The sequence below is a fragment of the Chrysemys picta genome, chromosome 1 (genome assembly GCF_011386835.1).
Source record: "Chrysemys picta bellii isolate R12L10 chromosome 1, ASM1138683v2, whole genome shotgun sequence".
Classification (NCBI taxonomy): domain Eukaryota; kingdom Metazoa; phylum Chordata; order Testudines; family Emydidae; genus Chrysemys; species Chrysemys picta.
In genome coordinates this window covers 296,930,911-296,949,254 of record NC_088791.1, presented here as the reverse complement: position 1 = coordinate 296,949,254, position 18,344 = coordinate 296,930,911, and the positions used below count along the sequence as shown (strand labels likewise).

The 18,344-nt window shown below is 39.7% G+C and overlaps 2 protein-coding genes, 1 non-coding gene and 1 pseudogene across 6 annotated transcripts in view; 2 read left to right on the top strand and 2 right to left on the bottom strand.

Moving 5' to 3' along the window:
* RB1 (RB transcriptional corepressor 1) overlaps window positions 1-2,310 on the bottom strand; it is a 155,672-nt gene extending 153,362 nt beyond the window's left edge. For 2 of the 4 annotated variants that reach the window (XM_065593715.1, XM_065593712.1), the window contains exon 1: window positions 2,028-2,310. In XM_065593715.1, the coding sequence (XP_065449787.1) occupies window positions 2,028-2,128 (101 nt within the window). In that variant the 5' untranslated portion in view covers window positions 2,129-2,310. The remainder of the gene's footprint in view (window positions 1-2,027) is intronic. The other 2 variants (XM_024104502.3, XM_008168401.4) reach the window with 2 other exon arrangements.
* A 3,613-nt stretch (window positions 2,311-5,923) lies between these two features.
* Window positions 5,924-6,019, top strand: LOC112059696 (U6 spliceosomal RNA; annotated as a pseudogene).
* Window positions 6,020-6,101, top strand: TRNAA-AGC (transfer RNA alanine (anticodon AGC)). Its single transcript has one exon. It is a non-coding gene; the product is annotated as a tRNA-Ala (tRNA).
* A 3,267-nt stretch (window positions 6,102-9,368) lies between these two features.
* The window catches only part of ITM2B (integral membrane protein 2B), a 33,303-nt gene continuing 24,327 nt past the window's right edge, over window positions 9,369-18,344 (bottom strand). The window contains exons 4-6 of the mRNA XM_008168410.4: window positions 16,157-16,267; window positions 12,564-12,714; window positions 9,369-11,504 (exon numbers count right to left, since the gene is read on the bottom strand). Coding sequence (XP_008166632.2) covers window positions 11,416-11,504; window positions 12,564-12,714; window positions 16,157-16,267 — 351 coding nt within the window. The 3' untranslated portion in view covers window positions 9,369-11,415. The remainder of the gene's footprint in view (window positions 11,505-12,563; window positions 12,715-16,156; window positions 16,268-18,344) is intronic.

The following is an 18,344-nucleotide window of genomic DNA, read 5'->3' as shown; positions in this document are numbered from 1 at the left end:
GCAAACATAGTCCACAGATATAAAGCTGATATTCGCAGATTTGCAGGGCTCTACTTATAACACCAAAAGCCCAGGAATGGGTTGAAGGAAGGTGATAGCCTAAAACTAGTAACTAACAGTGTACCAAGATTGGAACAGCCCTAACAAAAAGTCAGAATTAAGACCGGGGAACTGGCCTTACATTAGAATGTCTAATTAATCCTGAAATTCTTGATACATGTACATCAGCTACCTGTAACAGAGAGAGAGGCAAATCCTTTTGTAGTGTGAAAAACTGCTCTGTCTTAATTTGCTATTTAGGGTGTACTGAGCATGCTCAGTAACATCTGCTGAAGTCACTGCCCTTCCTTGGCATCAGAGTCTGCGGACTGCTTTTTGCAGGGGTTAAAAAGTGGCAAAGGGGGCAAATTGGAGGAAGGGGGTGGCCAAGGTGTGAGCAGGGGTCAGAAATTGACTGGGTGAGGGGGTTCAAGCAGCTGAAGACAGGGTTAGGATAAGGGCTGAAGAGCAAAATCAAAGACAGGGAGAGGGGGCAATAGGAGCCCGGGGGTTAAACCCACCAATGAGGCGCTGCCAGAAGGTAACAGAGGGCAAAAACCTGGCACAAGCAGAGGGGGTAACAGCTACCTGGGTAGATTGAGACACAAGTGTTTGCAAAAATGGGGGGGGGGGGGGAGGTCAGAGCGTCTTTTTTATTTTGTCAAAGGGGCTTTTTTATTTCCTCTCCCATGGGACAGTATGTCTCAGCATGGGCTTTCCAGGGCTGGGTTCTTAAAGGCACAGGCATCCCAATGCCTAGTCATCACAGCTCCTCCGTCTGATGTAACCTACTGAGGTGCTGCAGGAGACTTGAATCAGTGAAATATTTTACCTATACCCCCTCAGAAACAAAGAATCACTTATCAGTGTATATGACCGCATAAAGTTTCATAGCAGTTCACAAATTTGTCTTATCTGCTGCTGGGATTCCCTAAATTACTTTTAGCACCTCATCATTTACCTTTGTTGTGCAGATGCATATAATTGTGATATTTAATTTATATTTTAATAAATACTCATTGAAAATATGTATAAGTACTTGCTTGTAGTTTTAACATTGCCATCTGTGTTTCTAGTATTGCACTAGGTATGATTTTTACTGTGATTTCTGATTTGGAATTTTTCATTCTAACTTTTTCTTGAGTACCAGAAGACGGGTAAGGCAAGAGGTAGCAAATAAGGCAAGTCCGCAAATAAGAACACTCTTACACATCAGTAACTACTACTTGTTACAAGTTGCTATCCGTGTCCCAGTAGAAGATTTGATCAGATAATAGTTTAATATCAATAACTTACTACTGGTAGCAAATTATACCAGATAGAGTTTTTTACAATACCTTATGTATCAGTAACTGCTACTGGTAGCAAATTAAGACAGATGGCAGTTTTTCACACTACAGGGGCTGGAGCTGTCCTTGGGAAGCATGGGGGCCGAAGACCTGGAAGTGATCAGGAACCCAGGTAGGACCCAGCCTTCCATTCTGGGTTTGCACTGCCTGAATCTTTTAGTTGTTAACAGGTCAACACTAAGGTTACATCAGCATGAATTGCTTAACGCTTCGTCACTGCATGTGCCTCCAGTCAGAGCCAGGTCTTCAGCCGTTACATTTCACTACGGTGGGTGTTTAGCTGCCCACAGCTGACACGTGCAGTACCAGCGAGGCTAAGGTAGCCTCCCACCTGGAGGACACGGTTCGTTTGACGGACAGCGGCGCGCGCTGAGTTTATACAGCCAGGGCAACCTCTGCCCACGGGAGCGCCGGGGACCTACGGCGCTAAGCACCGCCTCAGCCATAACGCCCGGGACAGAGCAAGCTTCCGCGTCTGCCCGAGCAGAGCCGCCCTCACCCGGGACATGCCCGGAGCAGCGGGAGGAGGGGGCGGCGCCGCGGGTGCTAGAGCCCCGGGCAGGCAGGGGCGCCGAGGATGCCGGGCTGGGAAGAGGCGGAAGAAGCGGCTGGCCAGGAGAGGGGAGCTGCGACTCTCACCTGGCGGCGGCAGGCGGTGGGGTGCCGCCAGTGCCGCGGTCCGGGCTGGCTCGTTGGCCCTTGGCGGCGGCTCCCCCCTTCCGGGGGGGCTTGGGCGGCATGTCGGGCCCGCGCGCGGAGCCACCGCAACGGTTGGGTCAGAAATTTAAATGTCCCCCGAGGCGGGGAGAAGGGAAACGGACAAACCGGTTCACCGTCGCAGCCGGGAGCGCTCAAACCGCGGGAAAAACGTCACGTCCGACCCGCCCACGGGGCGGAGCGTACGCGTCACTTCCCAGCCCTCGCTCGTTTCAGAGCAGGGGGAGATAGAGCGTATTCAAAAGGGGGCGGAGCCTGCGTACAAGAATGAGGCTGAGAACCCGGAAGAGGAATTCGGAGTCTTGGCAACAGAGGCTCCAGCGCGAGCCGTTCAGCCAATAAGCTCACCCATTTCCCTTAGCCAATAGAGGAGCTGCTGCCGTCTCTGCGTTCTCTGGGCGTCCCAGCAGGTGGAGTAGCTGCCTGACCTTGAGCTAACTCGGGGCTGGGCCTTGCCCTGACTGTCGCCTTAACGGCGACCTGTATGGGAAACGCACGGGCTGGGGCTCTCCCGGCCCGGCCCGGCTGCTGCCGCCCCGGGGAGGCGCAACAGGCGTTGCTCCTTTTGGTCAGTTAGTTTTTCCTGCCAGTTTGGCGCATTAGAAATTTAAATCTCGTCTGCTGCGGCGGCGACCGGAGAAACGAGACAGAAAGCGGAGAGGTGGCGTGGAGAAGGGAACCGGAGTCACACCGCTGAAGATGTCTGGGGTTCGTTTGGTGTTTTAATGTCATGTAACTCCAGTGGTTACCGGAGCAGTGACGTCAGCACCTACAGCTCTTCAAATAAGGGAATTGTGCTCACAGTGCACTCCGCTAAGAGCCTAAGAAGTCCTCCAGCAGACCCAAAGGAGACCAGCCTTTATAGTCATGCTATTTCGGAAGTAAACAACAATCAAGGGAAAACAACAAATTTTAAAAAGTTACACAGGTCTTCATTATATATTATAATTGAATTCCCGCGATCTTCGTGAGAGCAATGCCTTATATTGACTGTAAATCTAGAATCAAAGACATAAGCCTCCATTCACCTGTGTGCGCCTGTGGCTGCTTTGCACTGCTCTGGTGGCACAGAGTCTGATATCTCAGGCTTAGTTCGATTTGGGAGTTTAGTGTAGACCAAGGTACGCAACTTCAGCTACGTGAATAACGTAGCTGAAGTTCGAAGTACCTTAGTTCGAACTTACCTCGAATTTTAGCTGCCCAACTTTAACCAGTCTCTACTGAGCCAGCTTTGGGTAGATTTTCATGGGGACACTAAAGGCACTAGAGCGACCCAGTGCTAAATTTCAAGTCCTGGCTCCAAAGATGTATAAACAGGGAAATCTCAAGTAGGAGTAGATAGGTTATTTTACCTCTGTATTTGGCACTGGTGTGACCATTGCTGGAATACTGTGTCCTGTTCTGGTGCCCACAATTCAAGGATGTTGATAAATTGGAGAAGGTTCAGACAAGCCACGAGAACAATTAAATAATTAGAAAACATGCCCTACAAACTTTTTTTCTGGTGAGCCAGTTGAAGAAAATTGTTGATGCCCTTTAACCAACAGAGCTGGGGATGAGGGGTTGGGGTGCTGGGGATGAGGGCTGGGAATGAGGGGTTCAGGGTGTGGGAGGGGGCTGTGGGCTGGGGCAGGAAGTTGGGGTGTGGGAGAGGGTCAGAGCTCAGTGCAAGCTCTGGGGATGAGGGGTTTGGGGTACAGGAGGTGGCTCTGGGTTGGGGGGGGCTCAGGGCTGGGGCTTGTGGCACGAGCTTAACTCAGGCGTCTCCCGGTCAGCGGCGCAGTGGGGGTGCTAAGGCAAGCTTCCTCCCTGTCCTGGCACCACGGACAGCGCTACGCCCCGAAAGCAGCCAGCAGCAAGCCTGGCTCTTAGGCAGAGGCGTGCAAGCAGCTCCATGTGGCTTTTGACTGTAGGCACTGTCTCCCCGTCGCCCCTCCAGCCAGTGCTTTGGGCAGGGGCAGCACGCAGAGCCCTGTGGGCCCCCCCAGGAGCTGAGGGACCTGCGGGACCTGCTGCTGGCTGCTTCTGGGGCACAGTGCAGTGTCAGAACAAGTAGGGACTAGCCTGCCTTAGCCAGGCAGCACCGGCAACGGGACTTTTAATGGCCTGGTCGGCAGTGCTGACCAGAGCCACCGCAACCCAGTGCCTTACATTCCGCAACCTAGAGTTTGAAAAAAACTTTTGCAGAAGCACTATAGCGGTGCAGTGAGTGGTAAGGATCCATCTGCATAGACCAGTTTGCTGGCCTTTGGGCTTAGATTGTCAGCTCCTTAGACCAGGGACGATAACTTCATGGGTTTGTATAGCTCCAAGCACAATGACCAATCAGATTTGGAGTTTCTAGCCCCCACTGTAGTTAGGCTGTGAATTAGTAGACAATCATAAAATCTCACTGAGGGGTGAGCCTAGGTGAAACAGAAAAACTAAAGATGAATGTTTTGTTTGGCTGTTGACAAATAAAGGTCCTGAACCTGATCTCATTGAAGTTCCTGACAAAACTTCCGTCATAGTGTGTATTTCATGCTGGAGCAGTTAAGTAACGCTGTTTTATCTCTCCCGTGCACTGTTCTTAATTTTAAGATTGCTAGCATAGCGTTTTGATAATAATACACTGAGGCAGCTTTGGTTTGTGTTATAGAGCTGTTTGTTATTTCTGTGTTGCTAGTGATGACACTGCATATGGTACCCTGATATCCTAGAAGATCTTGGGATGGGGGAAGAAGGGAGTAGTAGCAGCAAGTATTTCTAAGATGCACAGGAGGATAGTTCAGATTCAGCCCTGATGCCTTGACTTTAAGAGTTACATTGCTTATACCAGAGCTAAATTTGGCCCTTTATGCTAAAGTCTCCCACATAGCTACTCAAAATAGGTGGGATATGGACAGGTCCTAATAATGGAATTTTGTAGAGTAAGAATAAAGCTAATCTGTGCAAGAGACAGAATTTTCTTGGGGGCTGGTACAAGACTGTGGAAGGAACTCCCTTAAGAACCAAGGACCATCACAAACCTCACCACTTTCCATTCCAAGTAAAAGGTGCATTTCTTAGACCTGTCTTTAACAAACACATAGCAATAGCTGTTATATATTAACTGTTATAAACATTCTAAAACAAGATACTGTACTGTACACACTTTTCCCCTTGGGAAAGTATGAGAACAAAAGCACATTATAGTTGTTAGTCACTTAGAAGGTACAGATACTATGGTGATAAGTGTTGAAAAGAATATAGGATAAGTGGTTTTTTTTAACTCTATTATTGACACACCTGAAGTAAAGCTTAGCCATTTACTCACCATTCTCATGTGCACTGATCATCACAACTAGCTCTGCAAGTAAGCAACTCACATACATGTATACTCCATCCACTGGAGCAGTGGTACACATATGCACAAGCCAGTCCATCACTTTGCCACAGCCAGGTCTCTTCTCTCACGCCTCGTCTATAGAGTTTTTGTACCAGTATTACTATTTTGGTTAGAGGTGGGGGTTGTTTTGTTTTTAAACACTGAAATAGTTATACTGGTATACCTCCTTGGTATGGACAGTTATAGTGGTATAAAGGTGCCTTTTACCAGTGTATCTTATTCCCTTGTTTGTATGGGAATAGCTATACCAGTATAAAGCACATTGATTCAGCAAGATGCAGTTATATTGGGTATAAGTTTCACATGGACTGTCTGAGGAACCTGATAAGATGGCAAGACAAAGTTCCAGCTACTGAGATTCTCCTATGGGGAGGTATTCAAAGCATCCATACTTTGTTGATGAAATCACAGATGAGATGGGCAGGCCATATCACCAGAATGTCAGATGAACTACTGACAGAGACATACTAAAATTTGAACGATACAGAGATTAGCATGGCCCCTGCGCAAGGATGACACGTAAATTTGTGAAGCGTTCCATATTAAAGTAGTTGTGGCTGAGTGGTTAAGGTGGTGGACTAGCAATCCATTAGGGTCTCCCTGCACAGGTTTGAATCCTGCCAACTATGGAAGCGTTTGAGTGATCTCATTGTGGGCAGGAGGGATAGCTCAGTGGTTTGAGCATTGGCCTGCTAAACCCAGGGTTGTGAGTTCAGTCCTTGAGGGGGTTAGGGAATGGGGGTAAAAAACTGTCTGGGGGTTGGACTAGATGACCTCCTGAGGTTCCTTCCAACCTGATATTCTATGTTCTTTTATGGTGAGCTAAAGAAGGAAAAGGGCTCTTAAGGAGGCCAGAAGAAATATTTCAAGGCTTCTCTCAAGTTATCCTTGAGGTGTTTCAACATTGACACAGAGTTTTGGAGATTTCGCTCATGATTGTTCTACCTGGCGAAGCCTCATCATTACTGGAGCTACAGTTGAGGAGAACTATTGAGACAGAGCAGAAGCGCCAGCAGTGTAAATCACGCAAAAGCAGCATGTCCGCTGTTAATCAAGTAACCCCGGCGGCATCTCTTGTTCAGTGTGCCACAGACAGTTCAAAGCTGAAATTGGCCTGATCAGCCATTCACGTGTTCACAGAAACCAAACTAACCAGTGATGTCATAATCATCTTCGACTGCGAAGGACAAACATCATCATCCACACAAGGGGGAGTTGAACCACTTTAGTTATACTAACATAGTTAAAGCAGTAAAATTGTATATATAGACAAGACTTAAGATATCTCATGGCTTTCTTCAAAGTTGCAAAGTTTGAATTATAGGTTGGAGGAAGATTTGAAGCTCTTTAAATTTACAAGTCCAGTGCGGTAGTTAATTGCTGCCAATAAATTACCTGGTGTGAATAGTTATTGGACATCAGGAAGTTGAATGGAACATACTAGAGAGTAATACAGGCCTCATCACAAAACAAACACTGCAGCACATAGCAATGGTAATACTTCTGTGCTCCTAATATATTAATCTCAAAGTATGTCATGACAATGGGATTATTTTTGGTTAAAAAGGAAGCTTTCAAAATATTTAGGTATGTTTCCAACTTTCAGTAAGAAAATCAAACCCAAGTTAAGCCAGAGAGGGGTGGTTGGTGGACAAGAATGGTGAGGTACACTCCCAGTCCCGGGACAGTTTTAAAAACTAGAATTTTAATAAAGTTAGTATTAAAAAAATACATAACCAGCCAACCAAGCACAGCTTGCACAAGCCCCATTGCTTCTCAGTCCTTTCAGAGTGAAGCAAACTCTGCTGCTGCAACCAAAGCTGACCCTTTTGATCCCCTCAGCAGATCTTCAATCCTTAGAGGCACAGGGTGCAGGTAAACCTAGATCTGATATTTCCTTATGAGTATTACATATACACATTGCATAAGTGAAAGTGTTGAGTGCTTCAGGTATTTTAAAAGTAACAGTAAAAATGGTCAGTTTTACTCCCATTTTCCTGGGAATAATTTTGAAATAAATGTGTTTTGCTCAGTATAGCACAGCATTCATGCTCATCCTTAGAAAACAGCAACCGTGGTTCCTACTGTTCTGGCTATAGTTTTGCTTGGTTAAAGCGAAACAAAACATATTTGATTAGAGGCATTGTGCACTGATGGGTCTATTTAAAGTGACATCAGGCATCAAAATTTATCACATATCATCATCCCCAAAATCTGAAGTCAAAAAGAAAGCTCCAGACACTGAGTAACAACCAAGGAGCTGTACTGGGACATGTGCTGTTCAATATAATCATAAATGATCTGGAAAAGGGGGTAAAGAGCGAAGTGGCAAAATTTGCAGATGATGCAAAATTATGTCCAAAGCAGATTGAAAGGCATTACAAAGGGATTTCACAAAACTGGGTGACTGGACAACAAAATGGCAGATGAAATTCAATGTTGATAAATGCAAAGTAATGCACATTGGAAATCATAATCCCAACTATACATAATGGGATAACTATACATGATGGGATCTAAATTAGCTGTTACCGCTCGAGAGAGATCTTGGAGTCATTGTGGATAGTTCACTGAAAACATCCGCTCACTGTGCAGTGGCAATCAAACAAGCTAATAATGTTAGGAACCATTAGGAAAGGGATAGATAATGATACAGTAAATATCATACTTCTACTATATAAATCCATGATATGCCAACACCTAGAAAACTGCATGCAGTTCTTGTCACCCCCATCTCAAAAAAGAATTGAAAAAGGTACCAAGAAGGGCAACAAAAATGATTAAGGGTATGGAACAGCTTCCATATGAGGAGAGATTAAAAAGACTGGGTCTTTTCAGCTTGGAAAAGAGATGACTAAGGGGGGATATGATAGAGGTCTATAAAAATCACGAATAGGGTGGAGAAAATTAATAAGGAAATGAGTTATTTACTCCGTCACATAACACAAGAACCAGTGATCACCCAATGAAATGGATAGGCAGCAGGTTTAAAACAAACAAAAGGAAGTACTTCTTCACACAACGCACAGTCAACCTGTGGAACTTGTTGCCAGGGGATGTTGTGAGGGCCAAAACTATAACTGGGTTTAAAAAAACATTAGATAAATTCATGGAGGATAGATCCATCAATGACTATTCGTCAAGGTGGTCAAAGGACGCAACATCATGCTCTGGGTGTCCCTAAACCTCTGACTGCCAGACGCTGAATGATGACATGGCTCACTCAATGATTGCCTGTTCTGTTTGTTTGCTCTGAAGCAACTGGCATTGGCCACTGTTGGAAGACAGGATACTAGGTTAGATGGACCATAGATCTGACACAGTACGGCCATTATTATGTTCTTACAAGGTTTAACCATTATCTTTTGTGGAAAATGGAAACAATATGCACGTGAATCATCAGGAGACATGCTTCCAAGCACATCAACATGACTCATGAAAAACATGGTTCCAAGAATGAACCATTAGCCATTTCCTGGCATTTATTTCATCTTTTTTTGTAAACTCACAAAATACAACATCCTGAAAGATTTTAAGTTAACTTATCCTTAGTGGGTTTTTTACTAATTTTCATGTTTGCCTTATAACATCAAAAACAGGCTAATCTCTTTTCAGAAGTCATGATTATGTAGATTTTCTACCACATATGAACATATCCATTCTAAGAATAAACTGTCAATTAAACCCATTGTAGAATAAATAGATTACATTGTATACTTAAGAGAACCTTCCTCTGCAGTAAATATTTTTTCCCTGACCCAAAGCAGTCACAATAGCGGGAAGCTTGCTTGCAGAGTGTTTACAATAGCAGGAAGCTGTTCTGAATCCACATAATGTATCCTCCCACAGTATTAATAAAAGATCATTTAAGAGATAGAAAGTAAGAGAGAACTCAGTTCAGTTAAGAAACTTTATATTAATGTAAGATACAGACTCCCATAATATTACATTATTTTTAAAAATAGGCATACATCAAGCAGCTAAACATTGGCATATTTTCCCTAAGTATTCCTGCTTTCTAATATATCAATGTCCAAAAATCAATATAGTAAATAGGGTCCAGTTCCCTTGTCCATGCCACAGCTCAAAAATGGATCTCTGGAGGTTCTCCTAATAGCCTTTTTATGGGAGGTAGCGTTTTTTAACTGAATCCAGCCTCAAAATAGCAGTAAGGAAAACAAATAAGTCTTGGGCCAGAAATTTGAAACTTACACGCTTAGAGTCCATATTTGAGCACCTAAATAAAAGTGACCTGATTTTTAAGGATTATGAGACCCTACAGTTTCTATCTGTTTCTCTGGGAGTTGTGAGTGCAACACTCATGGAGAAGGGAAGAGAAAATTAAGAAAAAAAAAAAAAAATCAGTCCACTTTTACTTTAGGTGACTAATTATGAATTTATGGACCACGTCCTCAGCTGGCATACATCAGTCTATCTCCAATTACTTTAATGGAGCTAAGACAATTTACACCAGTTGAGGACGTGGGCTTAAGTGTCTAACTTTGGGCTCCTAAAGTTAGACGTTTTATTCTTAGTTTTTAGAATTCAAGTGTTTCGTTTGTCTGTGATAAATACAAGATATACATTAAGTAAAAAACATTGTTTTTAAAAAACAGTTTTAGAAAAAGCTAACATCTTAGGTAATCTTATACTAAGATGTTTTTTATGAGGGAAAAGTCATCAGAGCTTCTTTCACAGGGAATCTTTGTATTTGTATTTTATCAAAGCTGCAAACATATCAAGGCTTCATGTGCTTTATTAAAAACTGATCATTATATAAAGCAGTTTAACACTGATGGCCAACAACTTTGCTAATACACTTCATACCTTTGCAGTGGCTGACACAATCCTATCTCCATAATTAGTATGAATGCTTTGTATTCTACACCTATTGAATGCAATATGCAGATTTACAAATATACAATGACGGTAAATTATGGTGATATAACAAGAGTTTATTAAAAATTAACCAACTATGATGAGTAAGCCAAACTTAGGTCTTCTCTTATTATGGTATGTGCAGTGTAAAAAACACACAATTTAAATGGGTAGCACAATACTCATTTTAAATGAACAGCCAAAATGAACAGTGTGCTTCTTGTTGATCTTCCATATTACAATAATGTACTGTATTTTGATTTAATTTCAACACTCATCTAAGAAAGCTATTGCTGGGACAAATAATCTAATTCGGTCAAATTTCTGGAGAATATATGGCTTCATTCATGTGGAACAAGCATTAATTTTCCCCCTAAATTAATTATAGCAAAAGAGAACCTAAGAAGACTTTTAGACAAACAGGTTTGTTAGATTTATTTTCCATTGCACATACATGGATTATATAAAAGTTAGTAACAAGTTACTGCTTAATTTCCTTACATTTTCTAAAGATAGTTACAGCAGACACTTGCCATATGAAAACATCAAGTCAGAAATCAATTTGAAAAGGTAAATATGACAAGATTTAAAAAAAAAGAAATTGCACATTTTAGTGAGGAGAAATTCAAATATATGTTTATCTATATGCTGTAACAAACTATATAGCTTAGAATATTACAGTTAGAAGTAGTTCTTTCAGTCCATTTGTACATATTTTTCTCCAGATTAATAATTCTTTTCAATTTTCCTTAATTAAAACTGGCAGATATTTCAGAGACTTTATCTTCCCCATAGTATTCAAGATTCATCACATGAAATGCACTAGTAACTAAGACTTTATACAATTGCTATTCAAATATAAAAAGGGCACCACACTTGAAAATAAGAAAAAACCCTAAAACATATTTAAAATTTATCATGAGATGAAAAGTGTTTAAGATGTTCAGCAATAAAGCCCTGTCCACTACTTACGTAAAAGAAGATTTTAAAAAATAATCACTGCACACAATACAGAGTGGGATCATACTGTAATCTTTCAGTCTTCTGTTACAGTAATATTCTCCATTACTGTTCACAAATGAGTGTTTCTATAGCAAACCTATTCTCAAAGTGTCGAATCTTTCGGCAATTGGTGGCTTCACGCTTTTGAATTCCTGTTGAGAGTTTGGGGAAATGGGGGAGGAAGGGATGACAAATGAGATAGAGTGATGCATATTAATTGAAGAATTAAAGTATTAGTCCATTTACTGCAATAAGAAGGTACCAGAGGTTCCTCTCAATTCACTTTCAAATCAGAAGCAAATTTATCAACACTTTAGTGATCTATTATTTACTTGTGTCCCTTATTTATCACGGGATCAATTAAAGTGTTCATGTTTTTAAAAAGATTGTTTGCAATCATTTTTCCCAAACACAGTCAGCAATCTGACTAAGTTACTCAATTAATTTAGTTCAGTGTATGCTTGTAAACTTCTCCTTCTACATTAAACAAATGCTGAACAACAACTATAACACTTCACTTCTCTAGACACTTGAATCTGAGATTTTCAAAGAGCTTTCCACAGGCAAATAATATACGTTTTACAAGATCCAGGTAGACAAGTATTATTCCTATTTTACAGATGCAAACTATGAGGCACAGAGCAGTTAAATGACATGGCCAAATTTGCACAAAACACCTAGGACATATCAATTTTCAATTCTGTCCTTTGGCCATAAGACCATCCTTTCTATATATGAAAAATTGAACCATAAAGTGTGTACGTGTTTAACTATTCTGACAGTTATAGTTACTGATGGTAAAGGCCACTATTATTAGTTTTGTGCTATTTATATTGCAGCTGACTGAAAATCTTCTGCCAAAACACTTTTTCAACACAAAATGGTTTTTCAATTACACAATCTCAGAAAATTTTCATTTTCTTAAAAATTCTTTTCAAGTTTGGGGGTGGGGGATTAAATGAAAATTTAAAGAAAAATTAATGGGGAAAAAGGTAATTTTATATTGCATTCATTCTTCAAGTCTTCATTCAGGATTAATACCCATCATGCTAATCTCTGTGTAAACACTCAGGAGCTTCAAGGAGCCAATGACAGCAAGACCACTCTAAATTTTAATCTGAGAGGTATTGTCTTCAACATATCCAGCTATTTATTGACTAGAAACATTAACTTTTCCATCAACACAAGATAACATTCTCAAGAGACTTTACCTTTCATGGTTTCTTTGCGCTGTAGTTTATAGGTTTCCTTGCCACGGCACAGACGATAAATAAAGAACCCCAACTGATCCACATTTTCAATGCGATCAGTAACAACCATCTGTTCATGAATCAGATAGGACTGAGGCAAGTATGTTCCAGCCTACATTAACAAAAAGGCAACAGCTCATTATTAGAAGTGCAATCATTCATTCTTCTGCTAAGTACACACAAGATAATTCAAATCAATTTTATATATTCTCAAACAGCAGCAGTCCTATACAAACGAGGATTTGCAGCTTTGCAGACTTCCAAAATATGTAGTACGTACAGAATTTTCTTTTAAACATCAGGAACGTGACTGCATTTTATTGCAGTTATTTAAGAGCTAATAAAATAATCATATAAAATGTCACAACATTTTCACAGCAGGAGACATTGACGTATAGTGTCTTCCATTACAAAAATTAAATCTATATCAGTTTTTTTTCCCCCACACAAGAGAAGCAAATTTTCTCCAATTAAGATTCGTCACTGTGGGCCAAATCTTGCAGTCTTTACTCACCAAACACTATCACTTACTAGGGAGTCAATTGTTTCCAATACAAGCTCTGTCCAAGTAAAGACTGCAGAAATGTGCAGGAGGTTAGTACTATCTTGCTGATTGATGGAGGTCCCAGGGATCAGTAGTTTATTACTATCCTTCTGCATGTTGTTAAGTTTAAAATAGGGGGATCCCAAACATTTTTATAGCACAGGCCACAACTTAATGGACAGTGAATGGGAGGATAGATGGTCCACAAGACAATCACATAACATCCTTGTGGCAACTATACCAATTGTTTAAATAAAAATATATTAGAAAGTATTTTTTCCTCTATGTTTGCTTCAAGGTCAGCTATTACCAGAAAGTAAGGAAAGCCCCAAAAATGTGACTATCGAGCTCTCCAGAGACCACCAGGAAAAACTCTGCAGACAACAGTTCAGAAAGCTGGTTCAGAAAACAGAACTATGGCCCCATTCCTCGTCCATTTGGAGTCCACAAGAGTTTTGCCATTGATTTAAAAGAGAGAACCATCAGGCCCTATTATGTGCTTCTGTCAAAGTAGAAGATTCACAGAAACAAAAATTAGCAACTTTATTAAAAGTTGACTTTATTAAAACGTTATCCACAAATAAATCAATCAGTCTTTCTAAAATGTGACTGAGTAGAAAGATTCCATTTAGTATAATTCCTATTTCTGACATTAATGAGAGGGAGTTTTTAATCTATTTTTCACTTGTGAGTTCAAACACTTAAGCTACTTTTAAAAAGCACCTTGGAATCCAAAGAAACTGCTGCACTGCATCAAGAAAATTACATTAGCATAGAATTTAGTGTAGCTGGCTAAAGATTTTTATTTTTTATTGTAGATAAGCCACTTATGAGTTTCTATTACAAACCAGAGATTAAGGACAACAATATTTTTTCAGTCCAAGCAGCAGGTTTAAACAAGCTGATTAAGAGCTGTTCTTTTTAGCACCAAGGTAGTGATTATATAATATTTACTTTGAAATGTAAAAATATTTTTGACCACATCTAAAGAGGCAAACACAGGTGAATTTTTTTTTTCAGCTGACCTCGTAGTTCATTAAACAATGAAAAGCCTTGTTATTTAAACAAATAATTTATTAGTTAAAGACCTTCCAAGTTCAGTTGGGAAAAAAGTTTGTTTTCCACAGAAAGAAAATAAAGATTGTTACAGTAGAGACATTGCATATTAAAAGTACACCATATCGTAAACTGCAATCTAATAGAATGTAGAACATAAGAAAAACAGATTGCTCTCTACTGTAGTTGAAGGAAATTCTACATTCTCACTTAAGTACTTTAATTGCATACTACAGATGGGGAAAATCATAGCTATAAATTATTCTTGCAGCATATTTGTCCATATACATAGATGCATAGAGTTTAAAGCCAAAAGGGACCATTAGATCATCTAATTGGACATCCTGTATATCACAAGCCATTAAGTTTCACGCAGTTTTATCCCTGTACTGATCCCACCAATTTGGGGTTAGCTAAAGTAGATCTTTCAGAAAGGCATCTAAGTCTTCACTTGAAGAGATCAAAAAATGAAGAATCCCTTGGTATTTTGTTCCAATAGTTAGTCACCCTCATTGTTAAAAATGTGTGTCTTATTTTGAATTTGTCTGGCTTTAACTTCCAGCCATTGGTTCTCATTAGGTTTTCTCCATTAAGTTAAAGAGCCAAGTATTACTTATATACTGTAATTAGGCTTAGCAGAATTCTGTTTATTTATAATTTGAACAAACAATATCTAAGGTTTTTTTATTTTTATATATTTAAATTTTCACAGTTGTGGGAAATTATGGGAGTGTCCAACAATAATTATGTAATGACAATAATTGTTGATTCAAATATTTAAAGCTTTATAACTGTTAAAACACAAATTGTCAACATCACATGTAAAAATATACAAAGTAAATATCCTTAACATCAGATTCTAATAGGTTTTCAAGCAGTATTTTTTACTTTGCCTATCTGAAAATTTTTTCATTGTGTAAATATTTTTGTTGGTTTGTGTGTGTGCTGAAATCAATGTTTACTGATAAAAATCTAATCCTTCCAAATCTAACTGTAATCAAGTCACCTCTCAGTCTTCTTTCTGATAAACTAAACATATTGAGTTCCTTACTTCTTTCAGTAGAAGGCACTTTTCTCCAGCCCTTGAATAATTTTTTTTGTGAAGACTAGAACTCTATAGACTAGTATCCCAGGATGAGCCTCACCAATGCCATGCACAGAAATAAAATCACCTCTCTACTCTTACTCCTCTGTTTATACATCCAAGGATTGCATTAGCCCTTTTCCCCCACATCTTCACACTAGGATCTTATATTGAGTTGCTTTCCAGGAGTTGCTTTTCCATTCTTTAGGTCTAGATTGCATTCCTTGTTCTAAATGTATAACTGCATTTAGCTGTATTAAAACACTTTTTGTTTGAATGGACCCAGCTTAGCAAGGGGAACAGATCGCTTTGTATGACTGCCTTGCCCTCGTCATTATTTACCAGTCTGCCAATCTTTGTGTCATCTGCAGATTTTATTAGCGATGACTTTATATTTATTTCCAGATCACTGATGAAAATGTTGATTAGCATCAGACCTAGTACTGATCTTTGCAGAAACCACCCTTGAATCACCCCCATTCAAAGATTCCCCATTGACAACTACTTTTTGAGATCTGTCCGTTAGCCTATTCTTAATCCATTTAACGTGTGCTTTATCAATACTGTATAGTGCTAATTTTTTAATCAGACTGTCATGCAGCATTAAGTCAAATGCCTCATAAAAGTCTAAGTACACTACATCTCTGCAGTTACCTTTAATTAACCCAACATGTAATCTCATCAAAGAATGACATCTTTCTCTATTTCCAAATCTATAATTCCTTTAAACTGAACTCCTCTGAAGATTTAAGTTCTTTAGTGAGGAGTTTCGAAAGCACTTCTCACATGTGAACTCCAGGGCTTGTGAAAATAATATAAACATGTTTCTCTTTATTATATATAACAAAACCACCTGCAATTCAATCATACCTTTATATTGATCAGCAACTCCAAGAAATTTTTTGGTGGCATAACAACTGAAGTGTTTAGAGGAATCACGTAGCACTTATCCAAGCTAAGGTCGAGGTAAGCTGTGAGTCTCTGGGGAAGAAATGCATATTCTAATCAAAATCATTTTAATAATTCTAGGGTTAGCAAAACTGTTAATATTATGCTCAATTACTGTTATATACTTGTTCTTCCTGTAAGCTGCAGTACTGTTAGTTAAAAGGCATGTTCTAATTTATTGAGTTTGGTGGTGGGATACAGAGATAAAAGGCAATCCTAATATCAGGTTAGCTAGAACAGAGATTTCTGCAAGTCAATAGGCACTAGGTAGTTCAGACTTTTCAGTGCATCTGTGCTATCAGAGGTTAAGTGCAGTATTTATTTAGTCTTGTTGCTTGTATTTTAAAATTTCAGGGAGAAATCTGAAAGTACAAATCTCCCTTTCAGAGTTCAATGAAACATGACTGGAAGAGAAAACACAATAGAAAATAACAGATGCTATACATAAAAATATTTTATTCTTCCAAAATACTGTGCAGTTGAAATGCTAATATACTGATATACAAAAATACAAAAAAGTGTCAAACTTGCAGAATCTACATTTTAAACCAGTAATTCATGGTCTCTGGATTATCCAAAGGGTAATATTTGCAATAGTTTATTAAACTATAACTCTAAAAGATTCTTGAACTAGACTGAAAGGTCTTGAGGCACCATTAACTAAATTGTTTTTGCTAAGGAAGGGCAATATATCATGTTCAAGTGTTCAGTCTTGCAACATCCAACCTTTTTTGAGAGTACCGTATCAAATACAAAGAACTAAGGGCCCCAATCCTGCAAACACTATCGAGCATAATGATTAGTACTATGACTAGTCTACCTGTCAAAGGAGTAAGTACTTTGCTTATAGCAAGAGTTTGCAGCATTGGACCTTAAGTTAACAAAGCATTAAGGCTGAAGAATAATGAAGTATAAAATGTGAGATTCCTACAGTCGCATTACATTCTATTTTCTATTGCTATTTTTTCCTCATACAGCTTCACATTTCTTATATCCTGATCCAATGCCTAATAGGAATATTCCTATTGATTTCATTATCTTCAGTGGACATTGGATTAAGCCTTAAATGCATACTACAAAATATATTTATCACCTATAATATTTCTAAGGCTCCTCTCACCATGGTATCACATTTGTGTGGGATTTGCATTATGCCAACTTATCATTGCTGTGGGAAATACCTTGGTCTTTCCTATTTTTATTTTATTTAATTATGCAACATTAATATTATACAGAATTGAAATGGGTGCTGAAGGTCAGACCTCACTTTGGCATATGAGGTGCCAGCCTTTATTTCTGTCATGCCAAGTAGAGAAAGTGTGAAGTGTGATGTGAAGGAAGCTCTGCTGTAAATCTTAACAAATGTTTACTGAACATATTTAGAAATAAATTTTTCTAATCACATGATTATTTAACCAATGTTTTTCCCAAACTAGCTTATGAATGTTAGGCAAAATGAGCACTAACTATTAACTTCATGTTTAGACACGTCTGAGTTCATACAAAAAGAGCATGGCAATGATTTTACACAGTAGGAAAGTGTTCTTTTTTTCAGCCTTGCATAACACAAAAATAGCTCAACAGTTTTTCCTCAAGCTTTCAGCAGCAGCAAGAGTCACATTTCAGTGAAACCAGGCGTGGACTATTTAAGCATAATGGGATAATTTTCAGAAAGCGGAGAGAAAGAAAATGGTTTTTTCCAACTTTAACTATGATCACTGAGAGAAAGCTGTAGCATTACAGGGATGTCATGCAAAAATTTTACTACTAAGATGCGCAACAAAGATACGTATTGACAAAAAATAGAATAAAAGTACTTCAGTAGTGCTCAGTCATGCCTTTAAAATCAGTGAGTGGCCTGTGGTAGAGGCAGAGTGCCTCCTGAGAGCTCCCAAATGCCCAGGGTGGGGTCTGGCTGCTGCCATGCACCTTAAAGTGAATACAGAATGTACTGCCCTCCACAGCCCATCAGTCATATCCTTGCTTTTTTGCTGTCCCCTCTGGAATGGTTAGCTTCACTGAAAGCACTACTGGATGATAGTCTTTGAGCTTAGGTGAATACAAGGACTGTGAATATGACCAGCCCCTGCACATGGGTGTCCAAGGGAAT